This window comes from Oryctolagus cuniculus, chromosome 1 (assembly GCF_051225735.1).
Source record: "Oryctolagus cuniculus isolate XC-2025 breed Fujian yellow rabbit chromosome 1, ASM5122573v1, whole genome shotgun sequence".
Classification (NCBI taxonomy): domain Eukaryota; kingdom Metazoa; phylum Chordata; class Mammalia; order Lagomorpha; family Leporidae; genus Oryctolagus; species Oryctolagus cuniculus.
In genome coordinates, this window is record NC_142867.1 from 198,939,542 (window position 1) to 198,964,649 (window position 25,108).

The window sequence follows — 25,108 nt, forward strand, 5'->3', positions numbered from 1 at the left end:
CAATAAAATAGGGCAGGGGGCGGGCTTCAATGACAGGGACCAATCGAACAGGTCGGGGGCGGAGCGTCACGCCTACGTCAGGCCCAGGCCGCCGCCGCCGCGGGGCCTGGTTATCGCCGGTTCAGCGCAGCCCGGAGTCGCCCAGGCCTGAACTCCCACCCAGGTCCCGAACCCCCGCCCCAGGCCCGCGAGGACACCGGAGGCCACCCCGCAGGGGTGGGGAGCGGAGCCGCGGGTCAGCTCTGCGAGCGCCCCGCGCTGGCCTGTCCGGCCCCGCCCCCGCCCCGGGCCATGGCCCAGCCCTTGTCGCGGCCCCTTGTCCTATCCCAATCTTGGCCTTGGCCTCCGGCCCCGCCTTCGACCCGCGTCCCAAATCGGTCCCAGCCCTGGTCGGGATCCCTGCGAATGCCAAGGTCCGGGTTCCAACCCAGACCCCCTCTCCAGCCCCAGTGCCTGCCGCTGGCCTTCTCCTCATCCCTCCCTCGGCCCTTGTTCCATCCGCTGGCACAAATCCCAGCCCAGCTCCTGTCCCGGCCCGGTGGCCAGTGTTTACTTAAGCCCCTGGCCCAGCCCCAGCCCTCGCTCCCGCCCTTATCACAGCCTCCTCTTCCATCCCACTCCCTGCCCTTGTTCAAGCCCCGGTACGCAGCCCAGCCCAACCCGTTGTGCCAGCCTTTGCCCGCTTCTCTGTGTTTGCCCAAGTCCTTCCCACCGGGCCCCCCTCTCTCTCATACTCTGCCCCTCTCCCAGCCTCGACTCAGGTCTGGGCCCCAGCTCCCGCCAGCCCTATTGCTGCTGTTGCTGTTCTCTGTCCTTGGCCCAGGGGCCGGTGAGTGCAGAAGCAGGCGAGCTTGCCAGCAGGGAGGGGGATCAGGCAGGAGTGGGTGGGCTGGAGAGATTCAGGAGCTGGGGAACCGGATCTCTGGGAGAAGGGGGTGGGGGGAGAGGGAGGAGCGAAGTCTTCCATCCAGGGGGAATTCCACAGACTCAAAAGAAGGGTAATTGGGTTTGAGGCCCAGCAGGTGGCTGATAGACTCCAGGGTTTCTTTCCTGGTGTCTGTTGTGATCCCACTTTAACTCTTTTTTTTCCCTCAGGGAAGTCGTGGCCTTGCGGCCTCTCTCAAAAATACAGTCTAAAGCTTTGCAATATTGGGCATGCATTCAAGCAGGGTTCAGAAAAAACAGTTTAGAAGATAACAGGTAACAGATGGGCATGGATTCGTTGCCATTATAATGAGTTTTCTTCTTGCAGTGGCTCTTGTTTTGAAGAATTTTGGTTTGCCTAGGGAAAATTCCTGATACATTTTACAGCAGAGTGGATGCTCAGAGACCATTTTACAGATGGGGAAACTGAGGCTCAGTGAGCCAGCAGTTTGTTTACAGGTTGTAAGTGGCATTGCTGGGGCTAGAGAAAGGGTGTCTCTGTGTGTGTGTGAGTGTGTGTGTTCCCACTGCAATAGATGCCTAATTGTGAAACAGACCCAAGTGGAGAAACACTCCACGCACAACCTTTCTTCTCCCCAGTCTGCCCACAAGGAGGCTTCATCCACAAACTGTTCCTCGTTGGCCAGGTGTCAGCCTAGGGCCACCCTCCAGGGAGGAAGTGACTTGGATGGGACAGGGAGAGGCCCAACTTCTTGGAATGTGGGAGGAGGAGCGAGTCTTGCTCCAAGGCCCCACCATGAAATGACTGTGGTTTTCACAGCCCCATTCCGCAGCCACCTCTGCAGGTGGCCCTCAGCTAGGATGGAGAAGTGTCTGATGGTCTCTTTGGCAGAAGCAGCTAACAGAGGGGTGGGGCTGGGTTTGGGTGAGCTCCAGGGGCCTGGAGATGAGTGCCCATCGAAGGTCACGGCCCCTGCAGAGGCATCTGGACACTTACATGTCTGTGTGTGTCCGAGGGATCTGTGGAAACACGGGCATGTACAGCATGTGCACTTGCTTGTGTGTTGGTGATTGTGGGCACACGGATATTGTGTGTGAGCCAAGGTATCCTCTGGATGCCTAGGTTATTTTGTGAGGGGAAGGGATATGTCGTGGCCAACACACATTTCACTTCAGCTCAGCCTGTTCCTCAAATGGACGGATCACTGAAGTGTTACCTTCAGAAATGGAGTTTCAAGGTTGAAGGTGGTGTGGGGTGCCTCCAATAGTGTATATGGAAGGTACTTCAAAAAGTCTGTGGGAAAATGGAATTAAAAGGTAAGTTTATTTTGGTGTAAAAAACATTGAAATCATATATGAAGTGTCTTCAAAAATTCATGGAAAGTGTATATTATGAAAAAATGGCAAATATTTCAAAATTTTTTGCACCAAAAGAAACTTATCTTTTAATTCCATCTTCTACAAACTTTCTTAAGTCCTCTGGTACAAGTTCTCCATCTGCAGCCAGCCCTTCTCCTTGAAGGGAGGAGCGGGAGTGGGGGAGTGTGGTGTTAATTACTGCTGCTGGTAGGTTGGGCACTCAGCAGAGGCAGCAGACAATCAGATTTTCAGATTTGGTGAGGAAGAGGCCATATTGTTGAGGCCAGTTCATAGCGTCCATCCTTGCCATCATGGCTTCTTGGCTCATGAGCCCACTGAGCTTGCACTGAGTGCGTGGCTAGGGAAGAGGGTGACTGATAGCCAGAGTACAGGAAACTGAAAGTTGGGGATCAAAGCCGGATTGCCCAGGAGCAGGAGCAGGTGCTCTGGGGAGAATTGCAGTGACTTTGGAAAAGAGCATCGACTAGGCCCAGTGGCTGGCAGGGCTGATGAGAACAGAGCCAGTGCCTTTGAGGGGTGCTCTGTACTTAGTGGCCGTGATAGGTTTGCCCGAGGAGGGGCCAGCAGTGTCATTGGACCATCAGCATACAACTGCACAAATGCTTATTGTTGCCTTGATCTCATTTTAGTTACCTCCTGGATCTCCTGGTTCCATCCCTGATTGTTGGGTCTTTTCTTTGGGCTTATCTGCCCGGTTGATAACCCAGGCATGCCTTTCCATTCCAGGAAATGACCTTTTGTTCTACCTAGTGCTATCAGTAGCTGGGTCTGCCTCAACCTGTGTGTGTGTGTGTGTGTGTGTGTGTGTGTGTGTGTTTGTAAAGGGGTGGTTTGGATAGTATTAGGGAATCACCGTAACTTCATCATAGCAGTACTGGGGCATTCAGGACAGGTCTGTCTGAACTTGGCCAGGCCTTGTCATGCTTCCCCTGGGACACAGCTGTGGTAGGCCCTGTTCCAACTCCAAGCCAAAGCTTGGGGTGAGGGGGGCCGGGCACTCTTGCTCAAGCATCTGCCCTCAAAACTTCTTCTAGGTTCCTCGCATTGTTCCCAGCTGCCGGCCTCTCCTTTCCCCACTCACCTAGTCTGTGACCTCTAGGTGCTGGCCACCTAGGGCTGGCTTAGCTAGACCCCAGTTCTCCGCGGTGCTATGGATTGCAGGGGTCTTTGTGCTTATCTGCCCCTGTTTCCCAAAGGTCCACAGCTGCTTCTCCCCGAGGGTCTTCACTGAGGGGCCAACCGACGTCCTCCTAGCAGGAGCTGTGGCTGATCAGATGACCCATCCCTGGGACCTACTTTGAGGAGCGCAGCCCTTCGCTAACCCCAGTAGAGGGAGCTCCAGAGCTCGGAATTCTTGTAACCATTGTGTCCAGGCTGTTCTCCTGGCCTTCTGCCTCCCATTGTGATGGTCAGGGCTCTCCGGAAACCTGTCTCCCCCATCTGGTTGGTTCCTTTTCCCTTCATCCTTCTTGGGTGTGTCTCCTCTGATCTCTGGAAGCTGCTCTATGAATCTCTCTGGGATCCCAGGCACAGCTCAGCTCGCAAGGTGGCTGGATTCTGACAGCTGAGACTGATCATGTGGTCTGAACTGGACAGACTGTTCCTTGGGTATAACAGTGGATTTTGAAGATGAACACAGCCCAGCCTATGGCCGACGGCTCCTGCCTGTGTCATGCAGCTTTCTGGAGGGTGATTCTTGAGATTCCTCCAGTTCAGTGGGGCCACCCTCTCCCTGAAAGCTACTCCCATTGGGAGTCATGTTTCCCATATCCAGAGTTGAAGGTGTCAGACTAAGTAAGTCCCGTGGGTATTTTCTGCTTGGCAAAAAGACTCCCCAGCTGAGTGTCTCCTCTGCCTGACCCTTAACCTGTCCTGCAGGTAGTTGTCACTTGGCCTGGAGGCGCTCCCCTGGGTGTTTCTGAGGGTGTGCTGGTGTCTCCTAAGTAGCTAGATTCCCAAGCTTCACTCTGGGGAACCTGCCTGCTTTTGGGGGCCTCTTCCCTCATCCAGATAAGCTACTGGGTCATTCTCACTGCTGCAGTGTGTTTGCCCGGCTCGCTGCTGACACGGTGTTCCTGCTCACCTTGGCTCTGTGCCTGACAGTCATGGCCAGTTATCGCGGCATTTCAGGTAGAGATGGCCACTTCCTCCCCTCTTCCTAGCCCGGCCTGCTCTGAATAGTCCCACGGGGTCACCAGCTGACTGCCTCATGGGGGCCTCCTCTGGGGAAACACCCCCTGGCTGCTCCCTCTGACCCCAGAGGGCCCGATGCCTCTCTTTCCTCCTTTCCTGGGGACTCTCGCGGTGGCCTGCCGGCTCCTGTTCTTGCCTTTGCCACCCAAGCAGGCCCTGGCAGCCTCACCACACTTTCCCCTCCCGCTCCTGCCCTGCGCCGGTACACAGACGGCTCTTGTGGAGCTTCTGAGGGTTTCTGCTGCTTCAGCCCGCAGAGGGACAGAAAAGGGGAAGAAAATAAACAAGGAAGTTACACAGTGCCATGCTGGCTGCTGCGCCCCACAGGTGGAGTTCTAGCCTGCTCAGTGGCTTAGGAGCCCCTGCCAACACACACACACATGCACACACTCACACGCACTCACACGTACTCATACACATGCACTCACACACACACACGCACTCATACACATGCACTCACACACACACACACACACACACATGTACTTATGCACTCACACACACACGCACTCACACATGTACTCATACACATGCACTCACACACACTCATACACACACACACTCATACACACACGCACTCACACTCACACGTACTCACACACATGCACTCACACACACGTACTCATACACATGCACCTCACACTCACACACACACTCATATACACACACTCACACACACACGTACTCATACACATGCACTCACATGCACTCACACACATACTCATATACATGCACTCACACACACACACTCATACACACATGTACTCATACACATGCACCTCACACACACACTCACACACACACACACATGCACTCACACACTCACACACCTCCCACATTTCTGTTTTGTTAGACATGGTAAGAGAACAAGACTCTTAAGAGAGAATGGCTGTGAGCTTGTTTAAAAGGTCCTGAGTTTGGCTTTAGACAAATCTGAAGTTTGGTTGAAGTCTGAGCGCCAGTTTCCTTATCTGTGGAAAGAGTTTTATTTTTCAAGGCCACCGTGAGGATGAAGCCAGGTGGTGGCGGGCAGCACAGGCCCCAGCTCCTGCCCAGTGGAGAGCATGGGTGGAGCTGCTGCCCTTGGTGAGGAAGCTGGCAGGCCTGTGGCCTGAGGGAAGTGCCTCTGTCCCACCCGTGCCTTTCTCTTCCCCTGCGTCCCAGGAGGCCTTTTCCTGACTGATTACTCCACCTGCTCACCCCGCAAGCTGAGCCCTTTCCGCTCCTTTGCCAGCACCGAGCTCTTCCACTTCCATATTCCCGAGGACACATTCCTGGCTGTTTGGAACCTCATCATCTTCAAGGAGCAGGGGGGAACCTTTGGAGACCACTGCCCAGACCAGAGTGTGACTGTGTGAGTGTCTGAGGTAACCTTGCAGTCCCCACTTCCAACCCGGACCTCTTCCCAACCCAAATGTGACTTTGAGTGTCTAAACTGACCCCTGACCCTGACCCTTGTCCAGATTGAAAGGTGCCTGAGTGCGGGCCATGACCTCTGTCACCTGACCACTTCCTGACTACTGTATAACTGTGTGAGAGCCTGAGATGACCTTTCACCTCAATGGACTGACCCCTGACCTGGAACCACTTTGTTATATGTGTTGGTATGGGAATCCACTTGTTTTACTGGTGATGAATGACTGTTCTCCTTTCTTCTCTCTGTTTCTCGTCTCCCACCCCACTGCCTGTTTTCCTCCTCTCCTGATTCTGGTCCCCCAGGTACTTCCGGTCTGGAGCACCCCCTGTCATCAATCCTCTACATACACACTTCCCAGGGGACACAGCTGTGCCTGGGGTTTTCTCACTGACCCTCAGCTGGACACTGCCCAACCGCACCTCAGGCATCTTTAACGTCAGCAGCCCCTTACCTGGGGACTGGTTCCTGGCTGCCCACCTTCCCCAGGCCCACGGCCACATCTCTGTCAAGGTGGGTGGAAGCGCCCAGGGCTGGAAGGGCCAGAGCTGCCTTTCCATCTCTGCTGAATTCCCCCTCAGGCTGCCTGGGATACCAGCATTGTCCAGGGCGGGCAACAGCATGAGGGTGGCTGGGCTGAGGCGTGACTAGAGGCCAGCAGGTCCCCTGGTGGGCCAGAGGCCACGATCTTCAGGCGGCAACTTGGGAGCCCTGGGAGGACATAGGAGGGTCCAGGTAAGCTGAAGGGAAAGCCCGGAGTCTGGAATCAGAGACTTCTGGCAGACTGGAGAATAGTGTCCCTTCCTGCTGGAAGGCACAGGGTTAATCCAGATGGTCCAAAGTGAGCCGGGGATGGGTCCATGTGTTGTACAAACCCAGGCTTGGTATTGTTCTACATCTTGGTGGGTGACAGCCCCGATAGACCTGAAGGCTCTACCACCCAGTCTTTAGTCCATCTAGGAGAATATATTCCTGTCCCTTCCTGATTTCAGACAGCTCCCCACAACCCTACAGCAGACCGGAAGAGAAGCCCTTTCCCACTCACAGGATGCTTTGGGCAGCTGGTGTCCATCTCGACTGTCGTCTCCCTTCCCTGAAGCTCTCAGCACTGTTTTCCTAGAGTGGAGGTTGTTAAAGTCTGAAGGCAGGTTCCAAGGTTAGGAGGCTTCTCTGGTTGGATAGGAAGGAGATGTCACCATGTTTTCCTGGTAATCTCATGTGTTAGGCCAGACCTCCTCCTCGTAGTGAGGGGATCTGTGGGTTTCCCACTCCTGTTCAGTGGTGGGAAGGGAAGGTGTGATGAGCAGGCCATTGTCAGCGTGGGGTGGCCATTTATGTGGGGCCGTGGTGAGGGTGAAGGACCCTGCATGAGCAGAGAAAGGACTTCAGGAATAGGACATTGTAGAATATAGTTTGGTCATTGAGAATTCAGCAGGACAGAACCTTCCAGTCAGAAGATTTGACTCAGATGTCTCTTTCCCTGTTGAGTTCCCTGAGGATGAGGACTCTGGGCCTACGTCAGGCTCGCGTTTGTCCTCCTTCTGTAGTCCAGTGTTCAGAATAGGTGCTGCCTATTGCCTTTGCACGGGGAATCACACAGGGACAGGTGCGCTGGCCCTGCCATTGGCAGAGATGAGAACCAGGACTGAGTTAGTCTCTGGAGGTCTTCATAGTAACACACCTGTTTTTCTTGAGAGTGATGTATGAGGACACGTCAAAAACTTCAACGAAAATGGAATTAAAAAGTTTATTTTGGTGCAAAAAATTGAAATCCATGCATAATTTTTTCATAATATGCATTTTCCATGAGCTTTTTGAAAATCCTCATACAAGAGACTTCTCTGTCTAGACCAGGGGACCCCCTGGATGAGAGCAGGTAGGAAAAGGCTCTGGGTTCTGGGTGGGCCTCGACTACTGTCAGAACAAAGGCCTCTTTTTCCTCTATGAGGAGGAATGTCTTCACAGGTCTTGGGCCAGATCCCAAAGAGCCTGCCCCCGATGCCAGCTCAAATGCTGAATTCACTGAGTGAGAGCTGACAGGGAGGCTGCTGCTGGAGCACTGCTCTAGTTCCTGAAAACATTTCTGGGCGAGCAGGAGGCCTAGGCCTGGGCTGGGATTCTGTGGGAGCTGAGGCCTGGTTGGGAGTGGTCAGAGTTGTTCATGGCTGTCACGTTGTGACAATGGGGAGTCAGGACAGCACAGAGGAAGTCTGCTCAGAACCTGAAGGGTGATTCAGAGTGCTCAGACCAAAGGGATCTGGGCAGTGAGCAAAGAGCCAGGCCTGACCTGACTATTTATATCTAGTACAGCAAGTAGGACCTGGGGGACTTGGTACCACAAGGGAAGCCCCAGCCCAGAGCTCCCCAGGGGTTAGGTAAGACTCAGAAGGGCACGGTTCCACCTTGCTGGTGAGTAGCAGCCTGCCTGGATACCATGCGGGATGTAGCTCTTCAGTCAGGCTTGTTCCAGAGAGATCTTCTGTCTGCTCCTAAGAATTTGATCCCCACCTGGAATCATATGGCACTACTCGGAATTCAAGTCTTCAGCAATCCCGACTCTGGCTAATTTCTGAGACTCAAGCCTATGGTTCATTGTCCGGGCATTCCTCCTTCTTCCAAAATTGTTTCCTCTTCGTACTATGCTTCTGATTTCCTGTAGGGCTTGACAAACAAGGGATGTTATGTGGGCTCATGGACTGGGTGGGGACTCATGCTAATGAGTACTAGTGATAAGAAGGCAGCGCAATTTCTAGGGCCTTCCTCAGGTTTGGGGATGTGCTCAGCTCTTCCTGTAGCCCCTCGTCTTTAGGAGAGATGGCTCGGCTTGGGAGTATGGTGGCAGTGAAATTAGGAACTGCTAGGCAGTGAGGCCTGGAGTTGAGGAGACAGGGAAAGGCGTTCTGGGTGTGAGAGTGGCATGGCCAAAGGCTCGATGGGAGAACGGAGGTAGTTCAGTGTGGGCTGGGTAGTGGGTGGTACATGAGGAAAGTAGAGGGGTGAGCAGAGGCCAGATCATTAAGGGCCTTTAGGGGTTAGAACTGAAGTCTGAGGGTGACAAGGAGCCTTGAGGGACTGTAGCAGGGAAGTGACTTACCTGGTCCACGTGCCTCTCCTGGGCTCGCGTCCCTGTGTCTGTGTTCCTCGCTGTGTGTTCCTAGCACTCAGCCTAGAGCCTGGCACATGGTGAACCGTGGCAGATTTTTGTTGCCTTCTGACACCTGCTCAGACTGGAGTAGCCCAGACTGATCTCATTTCTCTTCCTGTCCTGTACACTGCTTCCTACCAGCCACTCCTTGTCCTCCCGCCGCCTTCTCCTTGCAGGTTCTCGTCTTGGAGCTTGTGCTGAGGGGACTGCCAGATACCAGGTGGCACCCAAATGTCTCGTAAGGGAAATGTCCTCCCAAACGGTGGCCCACAGGTCTCTCTCGAATGAGTCCTCTTCCAGGTCTAAGATTTGAAAGTAAACAAAAGCAAGTAAAAGAATGAAAACAACTAGGAAGAAAGCAAAGAAACAGATTGTACTTCTAGAAGGACCAATCATGACTCAACAGCTCAGCTAAAGTAGTTACAATCAGCTAATGGTGCTGCTGCTGCTTCCCCCTCTTCTAAGTTATTTTGTTTTATATTCTAAATAGGTAACATAAGCACCTGGTACAGCATTCGAAAGGTACGAAAGGCAGACAGTGAAAAGTAAGTCTTCTTCCCATTTCCCTTCCAGTCCCCAGTTCCCTCCCGGGAGTTAACTAGCAACTAGCTGTTAACCAGCTCCTTGTATTACTCTTTCCTTCTTGAAACACTTTCTCCTCTTGGCCTTTGTGACTTTACAAGACTCTCCTGGTTTTCTCTCTGCCCACCGTCCACTCCTCCCCTGTCTGCTTTCTGGCTTCTCCTCTGTTCGATTGGTGTGATTATAGTGACTTAATGCTTGGTCCCGGGACAGCTTCTGTCTAATTTTCCCACTCTCTTGCTTGGTGTCTGTAGCGCTGTACCATGTAGGAGTTGGCGTCCAGCCAGGTATTCAGCCAGGCCCACTTTCCACAAATCTCAGACTGTAACTGCATGCTTGGCATCTCCAGTTGGATGTCTGAGAAATGTCTCCAGCTCAGTACATCCAAATCTAAACAAAGGTGGAAGTGTGGAACTCCATGGTACGCATTTCACTTCTCCTAGTCCATGCCTTGTCCTTCTCGAATCTTTTTCTCAGTAAATGGTACTGTCATCTAGCAATTGCTCAGATCCCAAATTTAAGTCTCATCCTTGATTCTTCTTTTCCCCTTATTTCCCCAGAGCCATTCCATAAAGGAAAAGTTTTGTGGGCTCCACTTCTAGAGCATGCCTTGAGTGCGTCTCCTTCTCTTCATCTGCACTTTGGGCACACCCTCCCCTCCTCTCAGCCTTCTCTGGGGCCACCACGGACCTGGTCTCCCTGCTTCCACGCTGGCCCTCTGCAGTCTGTCCAGCACTCCTCTGTTGATCAGTGCTGACGGTTGGGCAGGGGTTGTGTGGGTTCTGAGCTGCTCCTACAGAGAAGGTCTGTGTCATCAGGCCTCTTGAGTCTGCAAGCCCAGTTGGAGCCTGCACTGTCCCCCTTGCCCTGTCCTTTCTAAAGAAGCCCAGGCTAGCCCAAGGAGGACAGGCTAAGAGTTCAGCTGCCTGCCTCGCACACCAGGATCTTTCCTGCTGCCTCCCACACGCCTCTCATTTCTGACTCTCCTGGTTCTTGGGCTCCTGTGCTTCGGCTCCATTCCTCCTGTGGCTGCGGAAGTTGCCTTGGCCTTGGGTTCTCCCACTTGACTTCTGCCTTGGAAGCTCTAGAGCACCTGACTTCTGGTGCCCATTCTCTGACCTCTTCACGGGACGGAGGTTGCCACACCCCGCTCCTCCTTCCCCGGGCTCTGTAACTGGACACTCCCTCCTCATTAAAGAGGGGGCTGGATGTGCTTGTCACAGAATTGAAGGAAGGAGCACGCCCTAACCAGAGAGGGCATGCGTGCTGATCCTGTAGTTAAACCAACAGCAAGCAAGTCGTGGACGAGGTGTTTCTTCCCCGGGTGGTCTGGCGAGGAAATGGGCCACCTCTGGAGTGGGAGCCTCTGCTCCTGGGACTCATTCACCGTAAGGTGATTCTTGTGATCCTCGCCTTAGGCGCTGAGGTCCATGGACCGACTTGTTAGAGTATTTTTCTCTTTTACAGTTTGACACCAAAGGTGAGGGACATCGGCTTTCGACATCAGAGGTAGAAAGCACCCAGGTTGGTTCAGGAGCTCTCTGAAAGGTGTCCCTTCTTTAATGCAGTGGCAGTTTACTGGGTGCTAGGTGCTGTTCTAGGCGTGGGGGAGGCAATGATGCAGGAGACACAGGGAGATCCCAGGCAGGGGGCACTGAGCTCTTCTGGCCTGGCATCTACCGGGTCCTCCTTCCAGCCTGTGGGGCTTTGCTGGTCAGTGCCGTGGCTGGCTCGTTCCATGGAGTGGAGCTGCGGGGGGTGTCAGGGCCTGGGACTTTAATTCCAGAGCAGGATTTGGGGGTTTTCCTTGGTCAGAACAACCCCGTAAGTGAACAGCAGCCTCTAGTCTCAGAAATCCCGATGCTGAGGCTCGCAGCAGGTCACGCAGACCTGGGTAGTGTGGAGATGACCAGAGATGACTGCTCAGGCAGGCAGGGTCCTGAGCTGAGAGAGGCCTCAGGCCGGGGCTGGAGGCTTTCTCCCGGCCCCTCCCAACAGCTCCTGTTTGCCTTGGTTTAATAGCGCCTGCTGTCTGTCGCCTCCCCACCATCCCTGCTTTTGTCCCAGGGTCTCCAGGATGAGTGTCAGTATCTCCTGCAGCCGCAGCTGATTGTCCGGCGTTTGCTGGATGTGGCTGTCCTGGTTCCTGGTCGTCCCTCCGAGCAAACCCTCTCTCCCCACAATCGTTCAGCCCTGTACAAGTAAGTCCAATACGCCCCCAAAACCGGCCCTTTCTCTCTTCCTGCTCTGGCTTCAGACAGACGGCAGGGTCCTCTCTTGGCTTCTCAGCCCACCTGCCTGGCCCTGTTCTCCCTCCTGTCAAACTGGACTCCGAGTGGCCCCGAGTCCCAAGGGTGTGGGTTGGACCCTGCCTTCCTCCTCCCGGCTGCCTTGCTGTGTCCCTACTCCCTCCCTGTGCCCTTCTTCCTGCTGTTTGTGCATCCTGGTGTCCCTCTCACCTCTCTGTTCATCCTTTCTTACCCCCAACCTCTCCTCTGCCCAGGGTCTTTGTGCCCAGCTTCACTTACAGGGTTTCGGCGCAGCTGGTGTGTGTGGGGGGCCGCGGGGTGTCTGCCTGCCCCCTGACACTGCGCCTACGTCCCAAGGCCCCACCGCTGCACAACTCAAGCTCGGTAGCCTGCGGCGGAGCCTCAGTATGCCAGCTGGAGCTGGCGCTGCCCCCCTGGGGGCACTGGGTCTACGTGCGTGTGGAGACGCCATCCCGGGGCCCTGGCAGGACCATCCGCTTCCAGCTGTGTGTGCGCTTGCAAGGTCAGAACCCCCACACCTGCCCCAGCACCCACCTGTGTAGACGGCTGCCTGGCCGTGTTCATTGGCCCTCACCCCTGCAGTCTCCCCCACCCCATCCAGGCTCCTTCGCACTCCCTGTAGCTCTCCCACCCACAGCTCCAAGTCCTTGGAAGGCCTTCCTGTCATTTCCTCCTCCTCCTCCTTCTCTCTCTCTCTCTCTCTCTCTCTTTTTTTTTTCCCTGTATCTGACTCGGGACAGCTGAAGGCCGTCATTACTTTCCTCGATTTAATCTTTTTCAGTTCCTAGGGTGGGCAGGGACAGCCAGGGCCTCTGCGACAATGTCCTGGCCAAAGCTTGTACAGATCAGGGAGAAGGCCTGCCGCACTTAGTTATCTGTTTCTCTGTTTTCACTGCCCCTGTGAAAGGACAGATGGCTTTGATTCCCTCCAAAATGACATTTATTAGTTGTGATCACTGGGAACCCCTGGGCCCTATTATTACCTCCCTGGGCACCCACATTCCCAAGGACATCAACATCCTAGTTCTCACCCTCCCCACCCTTTGCTAAATTCTGTATGGCTCATATCTGGTTTGTGGTGAGGCTGCAGGCCCTAACTCTGGTTTCTTGTGCCCCTCATAGAGTGCCCACAGCCCAGCTTGTCTCGTGCCCTGGTCCCTGGAGCTGCCATGAACATGCCCCAGTCATTGGGCAACCAGGCACTGCCCCCTGAGCCACCGTCCCTTGGGACATCCGTGGTGGGGCCCGGGACCACATCGCCACCTGAGCACTGCTGGCCAGTACGCCCGACCCTGCGCAACGAGCTGGACACCTTCTCTGTCCACTTCTACATCTTCTTTGGTCCCAGCGTGGCCCTTCCCCCTGAGCGCCCAGCCGTGTTCGCCCTGAGGCTGTTGCCAGTGCTGGACAGTGGAGGCGTCTTCAGCCTGGAGCTCCAGCTCAACGTGGTACTCCTGGCAGACGTGGGGAGGTTGCCCTGTGAGGAGCTCAGAGAGGACACTGTCAGGGGTGTGGGGGCCCAGACCTCCTCCAGGAAGCCCATCCAGGTTGTGTCCACCCATCCTTACAATGAGGGATTGTGTCTTAGCCCAGTTCTGGCCAACAAGCATGCTCTGAGCGTTGACTTTGCCATGAGTGGGCTGGGTCAGCCAGACCAACACAGAGTGGTCGAGGTTCTCCCGGTGCTGTGGAGAGCCTCCCACTTGCTCAGGTCTCCCAGTGGCCGTTGGCTTTTCCTTGCGTGTCTCCGGTGATGGGGAGGTCACCGTGTTTGGAATGCTGCTGCTGCTGCTGAAAGCATTCCTGACATTCCATCACAGTCTGCCTCTGTGAATTTTTTACCCACTGGTTGCTTTTTTGCCCCAAAAGTCACAGTCAGTAAATCTGTCCCTGTCATTTTTCCTTTTAATTAAAAGACTGCATTTTTTAGTCAGCTGTCGGTTTATGGAGGAGTTGAGCAGCAAGCACAGTGTTCTCAGACCCGCCTTTCCCTGCAGATTCCCGTGTTAGGACATCTCGCCTGGGCGTGGCACACTCCCTCCATGCCTGTCCCGCTTTGACAGCCCTCCCGACATTCCCCCAGCAGCCTCTGGGCCTCAGTGGCCCTGCTCCCAGGCCTCTTCTCTGCTCGCATGTCTGTGGTCGCCGTGGCCGTGATGCAGTGGTCTGACGTGGCCTGACCAGGGTGGCAGGCAGTGGGACTTGCCTCCTTCCCCGCCTGTGGGATCATCTAGGGCTGGCAGTGGACTCAGATCCCTGGACCTTTCCCCTGTCCTTCCTTCTTACTCTCCAAAATAATCGGATGCCTTTTTTTTTTTTTAAGATTTATTTATTTTATTTGAAAGGCAGAGTCGGGGCAGGGGGGGACTTCCATCCTCTGGTTCACTCCCCAAATGGCCACAAAGGCCGATCTGAAGCCAGGAGCCAGGAGCTTCCTCCAGGTCCCCCATGTGGGTGCAGGGGCCCAAGGACTTGGGCCATCCTCCACTGCTGTCCCAGGCCATAGCAGAGAGCTGGATTGGAAGAGGAGCAGCTGAGACTTGAACCGAGATGCCTTTTTTTAATATCATAAAAGTAATAGGATGGCAGAAGTGGGAAAACCCCTCACACAACTATTTATCTTTTCAGTAGACACCTTTGCAGTTGCTCCCCCATTAACTGCCTGGCTTATCCAGTTGTAATCAAGGGGCACACATTTTGGTGCCTTGAGCCTGTGAACTGCACACACTTCTCATCTTGTATTTTTTTTTTTTTTATTTGACAGATAGAGTCAGACAGTGAGAGAGAGAGAGAGAGACAGAGAGAAAGGTCTTCCTTCCATTGGCTTACTTCCCAAATGGCTGCAATGGCCGGCGCTGTGCCGATCCGAAGCCAGGAGGCAGGTGCCTCCTCCCAGTCTCCCATTCGGGTGCAGGGGCCCAAGCACTTGGGCCATCCTCTACTGCCTTCCCGGGCCACAGCAGAGAGCTGGACTGGAAGAGGAGCAACTGGGACTAGAACCGGCACCCATATGGGATGCTGGCACTGCAGGCAGAAGATTAACCAAGTGAGCCACGGTGCCGGCCCCTAGTATTTTTTTTTAAGATTTATTTATTTATTTGAAAGTTAGAGTTACAGAGAAAGAGAGAGAGACTGAGAGATATATATAGAGAGATATTTTGTCCGCTGGTTCATTCCCCAGATGACTGCAACAGTCAGAGCTGGGCCAGGCCAAAGCCAGGAGCCAGGAGCTTCATCCAGGTCTTCCACAGGGATCCAAGTATTTGGGTCATTCTCCACTGCTTTCGCAGGCACTTTAGCAGGGAGCTGGATCAAAAGTAGAGTAACCAGTACTCAAACCAATGCTCATATGGGATGCCAGCATCATAGGTGGTGGCTTTACCTGCTACACCACAGTGCCAGTCCCCCATCTTTTATTTTTGCAGTGAACTTTGAACCTGAATAGAAGGATTCCTAATACAAATTGAGGGCATTGTCTTATACTAGCCTGGGCCTTAGGCCTTCTCTGTTTTGTATAATTTGTACATTTGGCAAACCAGCTTTCTATACCTCTTAGTCAATATTATCAGCATGGGGTGCCAGCGCAGTGGTGTAGTGGATAAAGCTGCTGCCTGCAGTGCTGGCATCCCATATGGACGCCTGTTCGAGTTCTGGCTGCTCCATTTCTGATCCAGCTCTCTGCTTTGGCCTGGGAAGGCAGTAGAAGATGGCCCAAGTCCTTGGGCCCCTGTACCCGCGTGGGAGACCCAGAAGAAGCTCCTGGCTCCTGGCTTCGGATCGGCGCAGCTCCGGCCGTTGTAGCCAATTGGGGAGTGAACCAACAGATGGAAGACCTCTCTCTCTCTCTCTGCCTCTCCTTCTTGCTCTGTGTAACTCTGACTTTCAAATAAGTAAATAAATCTTTTAAAAAAATATTATTAGCATGGAATAAGACTGGAATGAGAGTAGAACCCTGTGTTGGTCCGTTGGAGAATTTTTTCTTTTTTTAAAGATTTAAATATTTATTTTAAAGACAAAGTGACAGAGAGAAAGAGCGCAAGGGAAATAGAAGGAGATTTTCCATCCCGCTAGTTTATTCCCCAAATAGTCACAGCAACTGGGGCTGTTCCAGGCTGAAGCCAGGAGCCAGGAACTCCATCCAGGTCTCCCATGTAGGTGGCAGGACCCAGCAGTTGGGCCATCTTCCATTGCTTTTCCAGGAGCATTAAGCAGGGAGCTGGATCAGAACTGGAGCAGCCAAGACTCAAACCTGTGCCTCTATGGGATTCCCATAAGCACCGCAGCACTCATCCCCGTTGGAGACTGTCTTCAGCTTGACTGATCCATGAGCTAATGTACTGTTTCCCAGCCAGAGATCCTGATCTTGCCATCCAAATATTTTGACTTTTTAAAAATTTGGATCAAGAACAGGACATTTGGATCAGGGAACTGCATACCCAGAGACATTTTCCCCCCGCTTTTGGCCCCCTCTTGGAATGACTTTCACTGAGTAATGCTTTGGCGCCTTGCCCTGGGCTTGTGTTGAGGGAGTTATAAGCAGGGTGTGTGGAGCCCACCCGGTGGTCGAGGACAAGTGCGCTGCTGTGATGAGAGTGTGCCTGAGAGACGCCTGCTTGGATGCTGCTCTCTGGAGACCCTGGTGAACTTTTACCTTGTGGATGCACCGATCTGGAAACCGACCATGCTTTGGTGGTGTGGAAGTCAGTCCCAAATATAAGGCCCACATCGAGGGACAGACTTGATTTTCCTCCCTGGATTTAAATGCGTCTCTCTGGCATTTGTCTCGTCCCGTTTTATGTGTTTAGTAAGCAGCCCCCTGGCAGCCACGTGGCTACATTACCCGCCCCCATCCCGCCTGCTGTCCCAGGTGAAGGTGACCGAGAGCCTCACTGTATCTCTGCCCACACTAGCTCCCCTTCCCATTGAGGCAGGGGCATCTGTCTCCCGAATCAAAGACGATTCGGACTTGCCCTTGCCTTCTCGTGAGTCCTTGCAAGCTTTTTGCTGAGGACGGTCTGACGTTTTCAGTTTTTCTGCTTTAGGAATGGAGGTGAGAGGGCAGCCTCGAGGGGAGCACCTGGAGGAGCGGGCTGTGCAGAGGGGTGAACAGGTGTAGGAGTGTGGGGGGCGGGCAGACTGCAGGGTGTGGGAGCCTCATCTTTATATCCACGCCCCCCAGAGCTCCCTGCGGCAGGAAAATGTGACGGTGTTCGGCTGCCTGACTCACGAGGTGCCCTTGAGCCTGGGCGATGCAGCGGTGACCTGTTCCAAAGGTGGGGTGAGCAACAGGGAGGAGAGGAGTCAGGAAGTCCCCCGTGGGGGTCGTGGGGGAAGGTGTGGAGGAAGGACAGGCCCGCTGCCTGGGAAGCGGGGAGCAGGTGGGTGAGGATACTTGGGGTCCCGACTCCTCACTGACCCCACCTGCCTGTCACGGGTCCCCCCTTTTCCCTTCATTCAGAGTCCCTGGCTGGCTTCCTTCTCTCTGTCAGTGCCACCTCCAGAGTGGCCAGGCTGCGAATCCCATTCCCGCAGACAGGGACCTGGTTCCTGACCCTCCGCTCCCTGTGTGGGGCAGGGCCTCGGTGAGCAGCACTGGGCACAGTGGGGCTGGGGACGGGCAGGGCCTGGTGGCGTGGCCCAGGGGGCCTCAGCTGACAGCGAGTGTGTGTACAGGTTCGTGCGGTGCCGCAATGCAACAGCCGAAGTGCGGCTGCGCACCTTCCTGTCCCCATGTGTGGACGACTGCGGGCCCTACGGCCAGTGCAAGCTGCTGCGCACACACAACTACCTGTACGCGGCTTGCGAGTGCAAGGCTGGTGAGGCGGCTGGAGGGAGTGGGCTGGAGGGGTGGCCCTGCCGGGTGGGGTGGGGGCAGCCGGAACTGGGATGGGTTTGGAGAGCATGGGAGGGCAGAGAGCACTGTCACTGGCAGTGACTGGGGTTTGACAAGAGGCCTCAAGCGGAAGTGTCTGCTGAAGCCAGGTGGCCTCTGTCCCTTTCCGTCCCGTGCCTTCCCGCCTGCAGGGTGGCGGGGCTGGGGCTGCACGGACAGTGCGGACGCACTCACCTACGGATTCCAGCTGCTGTCCACCCTGCTGCTCTGCCTGAGCAACCTCATGTTCTTGCCACCCGTGGTCCTGGCCATTCGGAGCCGCTACGTGCTGGAAGCTTCCGTCTACACTTTCACCATGTTCTTCTCCACGGTATGCAATGGTGTCTTGTCTGTCTTCCCTTCCCTTCCCTTCCCTTCCCTTCCCTCCCCTCCCCTCCCCTCCCCTCCCCTCCCCTCCCCTCCCCTCCCCTCCCCTCCCCTCCCCTTCCCTTCCCTTTTCTTTTCTTTTCTTTTCTTTTCTTTTCTTTTCTTTTCTTTGTCAGAGTTACACAGAGGGAGAAGGAGAGGCAGAGAGGGAGAGAGGTCTTCCATCCGCTGGTTCACCTCCCAGTTGGCCGCAATGGCCAGAGCTGTGCTGATCCAAAGCCATCCGGGTCTCCCATGTGGGTGCAGGGGTCCAAGGATTTGGGCCATCTTCCACTACTTTCCCAGGCCATAGCAGAGAGCTGGATCGGAAATGGAGCAGCTGGATCTTGAGTGCCCATATGGGATGCAGACGGTGGCTTTACCTGCCTTTCCACAGTTTTTAACAATTGCTTTGACCTGTTAATGTGGTTGGAGAATAATCAGTCACAGAACAGCAGTGAGCTGATTCCCCGAAAACCTCTCCATCTCAGAGATAGTAGCTCCATTTCCTCCTACTCTTTTTTTTTTTTTTTAAGATTTATTTTATTTATTTGAAAGAGTTACACAGAGAGAGAAGGAGAGGCAGAGAGAGTGAGGTCTTCCATTTGCTGGTTCTCTCCCCAATGGGCTGCTGATCCAAAGCCAGGAGCAAGGAGTGAGGAGCCAGGAGCTTATTCCGGGTCTCCCACGTGGGTGCAGGGGCTGAAGCACTTGGGCCATCTCGTACTGCTTTCCCAGGCCATAGCAGAGAGCTGGATTGGAAGTGGAGCAGCCGGGTCTCGAACCAGCACTCATATGGGATGCCGGCACTGCAGGTGGCGGCTTTACCCACTATGCCACAGCGCCGGCCCCATCTCCTACTCTTTTTATAAAGATTTATTTATTTGCAAGGCAGAGAGAGGTGAGAGAGAGAGAGAGAGAGATTGATCTTCCATCAGCTGGTTCATTCCCCAAGTGCTTACAATATCTGAGGCTGGAAACCAGGAACCTGGAGCTCAGTCTGGGTCCTCCAGGTTGGATGCAGGGACCCAAGCACTTGGGCCATCACCTGCTGCTTTCTCAGCAGGAAACTGGAGAGTAAGTGCAGTAGCTAGGACTTGAACCTGCATTCTGATATGGGATGTGGGCATCCTAAACAATGGCTTAACCCACTGTGCCACAGTGCTCCCTCCCCACTTTAGTGCAGAGGAATTCGTAGGAGAAAGTTGGCCCTGAGTCCTTCCCCAGATGTGTCTGCAATGTCCGGGGACTCAGCTTTGCCATTTTCTCTGTTGGCGTGTCTCCTTCCTTCCTGGAAATGTAAAGATCTGGGACAAGTATCTTTTCCAGAAAGTTTTGGGCATTTCCTTTTATAAATGAGAAAGATATACGGCACAAGTATTTGGTCAGGCCTACAATGTGAATGCTTTAAAAGAAGCTTTAATGCTTTAAACGAAGGTTTTAATCACAAAACAGTATTGGGTAATTTGGTTGCCTGTAGTATTTGCTTCTGGTCATGGAAGTAGAGACTAATCAATGTCCTATAGCTAAAATAGAAAAAGACCAAACTACTGATTTGTTCAGAAACTAAATTGAGTCCCAGTGGGTGAGTGCATTTGAGAAAGAGCCCAGCTCTAGCCTCTTGGCCAAACCTACCTTGACCCCCACCTTTCCTGCATGTTCCCAGTTCCCCTAAGAGCTCACACCCTGTGGGCTTCACTCTCAGGCCTTGCACTAACTGGCCCTCTTCATCCCCTTCTCCCAGTGCTGGGGTGGGCAGCTAAGGAAAAAGGCAGCCCTGAGGCCGTGGGGAAGAGCACGGGGAAGGGGTGGTCTCCTGGTGCTGTCTGTGCCACACTGTGGAGAGTGCAGTAAAAGGCAGGCTGTTGGCATTCAAAGGGGTCTGCCGGTCTGTAGTCCCCGCTCGAGTCTCTGGTTACTGCTGTTGTGACATGGAGACTTGTGTTGCTCAGCTGTCTCTTTCCTGAGCTATGGACTGGATATCCATGGCCCTGCTCACAGCCCTCCTGCCTCTAGGACCTGTGTTATTGAGGTCTGAGAAGCTGCCTCTTTTATGGGTACAGATCCCTTGTGATTTAAGTGTCTCTTAATAAAATGATAGGCTGACTTGGCCTGAAGCAGTTTCTGATATTAATCTTCAAGTCACTCCAAAGGCCACCTGCGATGCCGCACTTAACCTTCCTGCCCCAGCCTCAGTGCAGCCCGATGGACTTCAGTCCAGCCCTGGCACAAGATGCCCTGAGATGTGTGGGGGTCAGAGATCAAGATCAAGTCACAGAATCTTCAACTTTTCTAATGTCTGCTGGCCTGTCTCAAGCTTAGCTCCAATGAGTAGATTTTGATAAAATTTATAGAGGTCAGAGCCCCTTTTTCTCCTACTGTAGACTTTTTTTTTTTTTTAAGTTTTAGGCTTTTTATTCAGTGAGAGAAATGCACAGGAGAATGAGGGCCCTGTCTAAAGGAGAGGGAGATCTGGATTCATCCCGAGCACCAGGGCCAGCCACGTGTGGGAGCGTGCAGGCCGGGAAGCATGGGGCAGGTGGCCCGGAGGCCACGCCTTCCCTACTGTAGACTTTAGATTTTCTTCTTAACCCTGCTTCCATGGCCATCACAAGCCGCCCTTCCCCGCGCTCTTCCCCGGCTGTGGGGCCTGCCTTTTTCTTACTGCCCCCGTCTCTGCACCGAGTGGGAGGGGATGAAGGGTGCCAGTCAGTGCAGGTCTTGAGTGAAGCCTGTTTCAGAGTCTGAGCTACCCGGGAAATAGACATGCAGAGGTTTGGGTCCGGGTTTGGCCAAGAGGCCGGGGCCAGCCTCCCGAGCTTCGGCCAGGGATGGGGCCTGTGGGGGGGCCCATGGTGAGCGTGAGGTGTCAGGGAAGGATGGGCCTTTGCTTGAGAGGTCCGTACCCCCCGACCTGGCACTCTGCACAGCACGTTCCAGGAGCAGGAAGCTTAGCCAGGTGAGGTCCAGGGTGAGGCTGAACATACATGGGGTTGATGAAGCACACCGGGCCTCCCCATCACATTCTCCTCAGGCGTGGGGGCGTCAGGCTTCTCCCAGCCCTGATCCGTGACCTCTGCTCCAAGTTCTCTGAGTGCTGGCGCTTCTCCCCCCAGTTCTATCACGCGTGCGACCAGCCAGGCATTGTGGTGTTCTGCATCATGGACTACGATGTGCTGCAGTTCTGCGATTTCCTGGGCTCCCTGATGTCGGTGTGGGTCACTGTCATCGCCATGGCTCGTTTACAGCCTGTGGTCAAGCAGGTCAGTCCAGAGCGGACCCTGGGGGACAGCCATGGCCAGGGTCTGCCCAAGTCCACTCTTCACCTCTCCCTGGGGGCTTTTCATAGAGCCCGCTGCCAGCCTGGCCCAGCCCGGGGAGTGCTGTCACCCGGCTCTAGCCCAGGCCTGGGAGAGCTCTTTCTCTAGGTGCTGTATCTGTTGGGAGCTATGCTGCTGTCCATGGCTCTGCAGCTTGACCGACATGGACTCTGGAACCTGCTTGGACCCAGCCTCTTCGCCTTAGGGATCTTGGCCACAGCCTGGGTAAGGGTGGAAGGGGCTGGGGTGGGGGGCGGTCAGTCCCAGCCAGACCTGGATGCAGGGCCCTGGGTCTCTGGTCCCCAGCTGTGGGTGGGCTTGGGCTCTGTCACTGTCACCTGCTGCTCACAGTGCCCACATCAATTTTGGCAGGTGCCTTAGGTCACGGCCCGGGCTTGGGGGAAGCCTGTGAGTGCCCAGCTCTGGCTTGGGTCCCAGGCCCTCGCGTTGCTGAGCCCCACTTCTCTGCCTCCCCCAGACAGTGCGCAGCGTCCGCCGTCGGCACTGCTACCCACCCACGTGGCGTCGCTGGCTTTTCTACCTGTGCCCAGGCAGCCTTATTGCCGGCAGCGCCATCCTGCTGTACGCGTTTGTGGAGACCCGGGACAACTACTTCTACATTCACAGTATTTGGCATATGCTCATCGCTGGCAGTGTGGGCTTCCTGCTGCCCCCTCGTGCCAAAGCCGACCCCCGGGTCCCCTCTGGCGCCCGGGCCCGGGGCTGCGGGTACCAGCTGTGCATCAATGAGCAGGAAGAGCTGGGCCTTGTGGGCCCAGGAGGGGCCACCGTCAGCAGCATCTGTGCCAGCTGAGGGGAGCTTTGGGCCTGGCCCTTGGGAATAGGAGCCTGTCCTGGGGTTCGCCCCTAGGGCTTGGAGCCTTCCCAGGGACCAGAGAGAGAGGACATGGAGTCTTGCTCAAGGACATAGAACTCTTCCAGGAGCCAGTCCCCGTGCCTGGAGAGCTGCCTGAGGGCCTGGGGTCCTGCATCCATGGAGTCCTTCTTCAAGGCTGGAGCCCGTGCAGTGCTCAGAGCCCCCTCAGCACCCAGGAGTCCCTTCCCGGAGATCTGGAGCCCTCCCAGAGACGTGGATTCCTTCCCAGGGAGACAGAGTGCTGTCAGGAAGCAGGCGTCAGCCCAGAGCAAATGGAGCCCACCTTGGGGAAGCCGAGTCTGCAGGCTTTCCCAGAGGCTCAGCGGCTCTGTCCTCGGGCTGCCTTCGTAGAGGCTGGGCTTGGCTGCAAGGGCGGATGCAGGACAGATGGAGCGGACTGGGTGCTGGTATCCTGCATTGGTACAGGTGGAGTCTGGTGTGTCTCCAATGAAGTCCGTGCTGGTTCTGTGCTGCCTTCTTGCCTGGGGCCAAGGGGTTGGGGAAAGGAGGGATGGAGGGACCCTGAGGAAATCAACAGGGGCAGTGGGAGCCCAGCCTGGACCAGCTGCGGGAGCTGCTGCCTGAGGCTGTTGCTTCACCATCCACACCCCCCGCCTCCCATTCTTTGGTCCCTAGGTTCATACCCAGGCACTTCCCAATGCTAATTCCTCAGTCCTGATGGAGTCCAGTGTGCAGTAGCTGTGGTGTGTGTGTGTGTGTGTGTGTGTGTGCACATGTGTGTGCATGTGAATGAGATGACTTACATCAGTGACCTGCACTTCCCTCACGATGCCGCACCCGACAGGGAAGGAAGCCAGGGCTCAGGAAATCGGAGTGACAGGTACAAATCTGTGCAGGAAATATCGCAAGAGTGTGACTTCTGTTTTGAGTCCCCACTTTTCCTGAGCGCCAGACATAACCTTTAGAGATTTCCTCTTTCCACACAGTCATGGCAGAGCTTTTTCTAAATTATTTATTTAGAGGCAGAGAGATGGGGAGGGAGGGGGAGGTGAGAGGGAGGGAGAGAGCGCGTGCATGCGAGAGGGGTCCCATATGCGGATTTATTCTCCAAATGCCTACAACAGCTGGGGCAAAGCAGCAGCAAGGGGCTCAGCGTGGCTCTCCCACGTGGCGGAGGACTCCAATTACGTGAGCCATCACCGCTGCCCCCCAGAGTCTGCATTAGCGGGACACTGAGGTCAGGAGCAGAGCTGGGGTGGAGCCCAGGCACTGATGTGGGAGGTGGGCATCTTAATTACTGAGCCCCCACTCCCACAGCTGAGTTCTGAGAGGCTTATAGAACGCCAAGACGTTGGGGGAGCATTCTCCCTGCTCCCCAGTGTCCACACTGCATCTGGCCCCCGAGACTTTCGTCATTCCATCTGGCCCCCAGGCAGCAGCCCAGACAGGCCCTCTGGGGTGGGGGGAGGTTTCCCATTCCCAAATGCAGCCTGAGGCTCTCTCCACCACTTCTCCTCCTTAGGCAGACGCCTGTGTGGTTGTCTGAGGTCTTGGCTCTGCAGACATACCTTGAAGCTGTTCCTGCTCTGGGTATTACTCAACAGTCCACACGTTGTAAATCCTGCAAACCTATGCAGGGGTTTGGCCCTAGCAGTGGGGCCCAGGACCCCTCTCTTTTGTGCTCTCACTTGCCTGCTCTTCTCTCTTCATTCCTCCTTTTTGCTAATTAACTTTTACTTATGTTTTCCCCCAAATATTTTATCTATCCGTGCCTTAAGTCATCTCGTTTCCATTATGGGCCTGTGCTTTTGAAGCCCCAAAGCCAGGAAATCATTGCTTTCTTCCCTGCTGTCTGCAGTCACATCTCTTCCTTGGGCACTGGGCAGAGCATGACGCAGCAGTGACTGGGCTGGCCGCTCTTTGCATACCTGCGACACGTCATCACAGCAGGATGTTCTGAGCCAGGTCACCAGGACGCTCGAGCCCAAACGGCTGTGGGTCAGGACAGAGTTCGCTGCTGGAGACCAGCTCCAGCCAGTCCAGGGGCCCCAAGGTGTGAGAGGTGTCGGCGCTCGAAGAAATGAGACACACTCACAGCAAGGCTGACGGCATGGCTGTGGCTCGCCAGCACCAGACTTTATTTTTATATCATAAGCCACATAATGACTCTTTTTTCTCACAATAATAAGTCTGTTGTCCACTTTTTTCTAATTACAATTTCTTTGATTTTCAAGGGCATATTCAGAGCATGGGTTGCAATCACAGACAGGTGCAAGATAACGGGCTGCCCACACAAGCCAAGGCCCGGAGTGCTGTCGAGCTATGCAGAAATTGGCTACACAAGCTAGAACAGTACCTTCCTAATCTAATCTTTGCTAGAAGCCCCAAGTTCAAAGCAGGCCCCTTTTAAAATGTATCCCCTCTTTGCAGTTCTTTCTGTAATTCTAATTTCTTTATTGTACTTATTTAAATGTTCACTAGATCTATTCCACAGTTTTGACATCCTAACCATTGTAGTATTTGTAGCATATATTGAATTAAAGCTTTAATAACATTTATCTTTATTCCAGTGGGAAGTATATACCAGGAAGCCTGTTGCCTTTTAATTCTTTTTCACAAACAGCTGAACCTTGTATAAAGCATTAACCCCTTCTCCCACACTAGCGTTCTGCTTGATTAAAATTTTACAAAGTAATGGACATTTTGGGGATAATGAGACTAAGTGTTCTTCCCAAAAATTAGGAATACAGCAGTCGTTAGTGGGACACCAGGAAGCTCCGGCTTTCTTATGCAGAGTGCAGTTTCCCACAAACCTAAAACCACCAAGAGGTCCGCAGCTGTCC

At 54.4% G+C, this 25,108-nt stretch overlaps 1 protein-coding gene across 40 annotated transcripts; it reads left to right on the plus strand.

Moving 5' to 3' along the window:
• The first annotated feature begins 37 nt into the window (after nucleotides 1–37).
• On the plus strand, nucleotides 38–24,829 carry TMEM8B (transmembrane protein 8B). Of its 40 annotated transcripts, none has more exons than XM_070054193.2 (15): nucleotides 71–163; nucleotides 751–829; nucleotides 5,623–5,812; nucleotides 6,178–6,385; nucleotides 9,508–9,562; nucleotides 11,667–11,800; nucleotides 12,206–12,371; nucleotides 12,992–13,317; nucleotides 17,049–17,142; nucleotides 17,328–17,451; nucleotides 17,543–17,685; nucleotides 17,894–18,072; nucleotides 21,224–21,370; nucleotides 21,536–21,652; nucleotides 21,906–24,829. In XM_070054193.2, the coding sequence occupies exons 8-15, from the start codon at nucleotides 13,039–13,041 to the stop codon at nucleotides 22,239–22,241; spliced, it is 1,419 nt and encodes a 472-aa protein (XP_069910294.1). In that variant the 5' UTR covers nucleotides 71–163; nucleotides 751–829; nucleotides 5,623–5,812; nucleotides 6,178–6,385; nucleotides 9,508–9,562; nucleotides 11,667–11,800; nucleotides 12,206–12,371; nucleotides 12,992–13,038; the 3' UTR covers nucleotides 22,242–24,829. The 40 variants fall into 40 exon arrangements, with proteins under 40 accessions (XP_089156734.1, XP_051712525.2, XP_069910294.1 ...); XM_070054156.2 differs by having other exon boundaries at nucleotides 21,910–24,829; XM_070054197.2 differs by having other exon boundaries at nucleotides 91–235.
• The last annotated feature ends 279 nt before the right edge of the window (nucleotides 24,830–25,108 follow it).

Coding starts and splice junctions, on each gene's coding strand:
- TMEM8B (XM_089300566.1), top strand. CDS start 292: ATGGCCCAGCCCTTGTCGCGGCCCCTTGTCCTATCCCAATCTTGGCCT. Junction 5,813..6,177: donor CCAGACCAGAGTGTGACTGT/GTGAGTGTCTGA, acceptor CTGGTCCCCCAG/GTACTTCCGGTCTGGAGCAC. Junction 13,318..17,048: donor TGGAGCTCCAGCTCAACGTG/GTACTCCTGGCA, acceptor CACGCCCCCCAG/AGCTCCCTGCGGCAGGAAAA.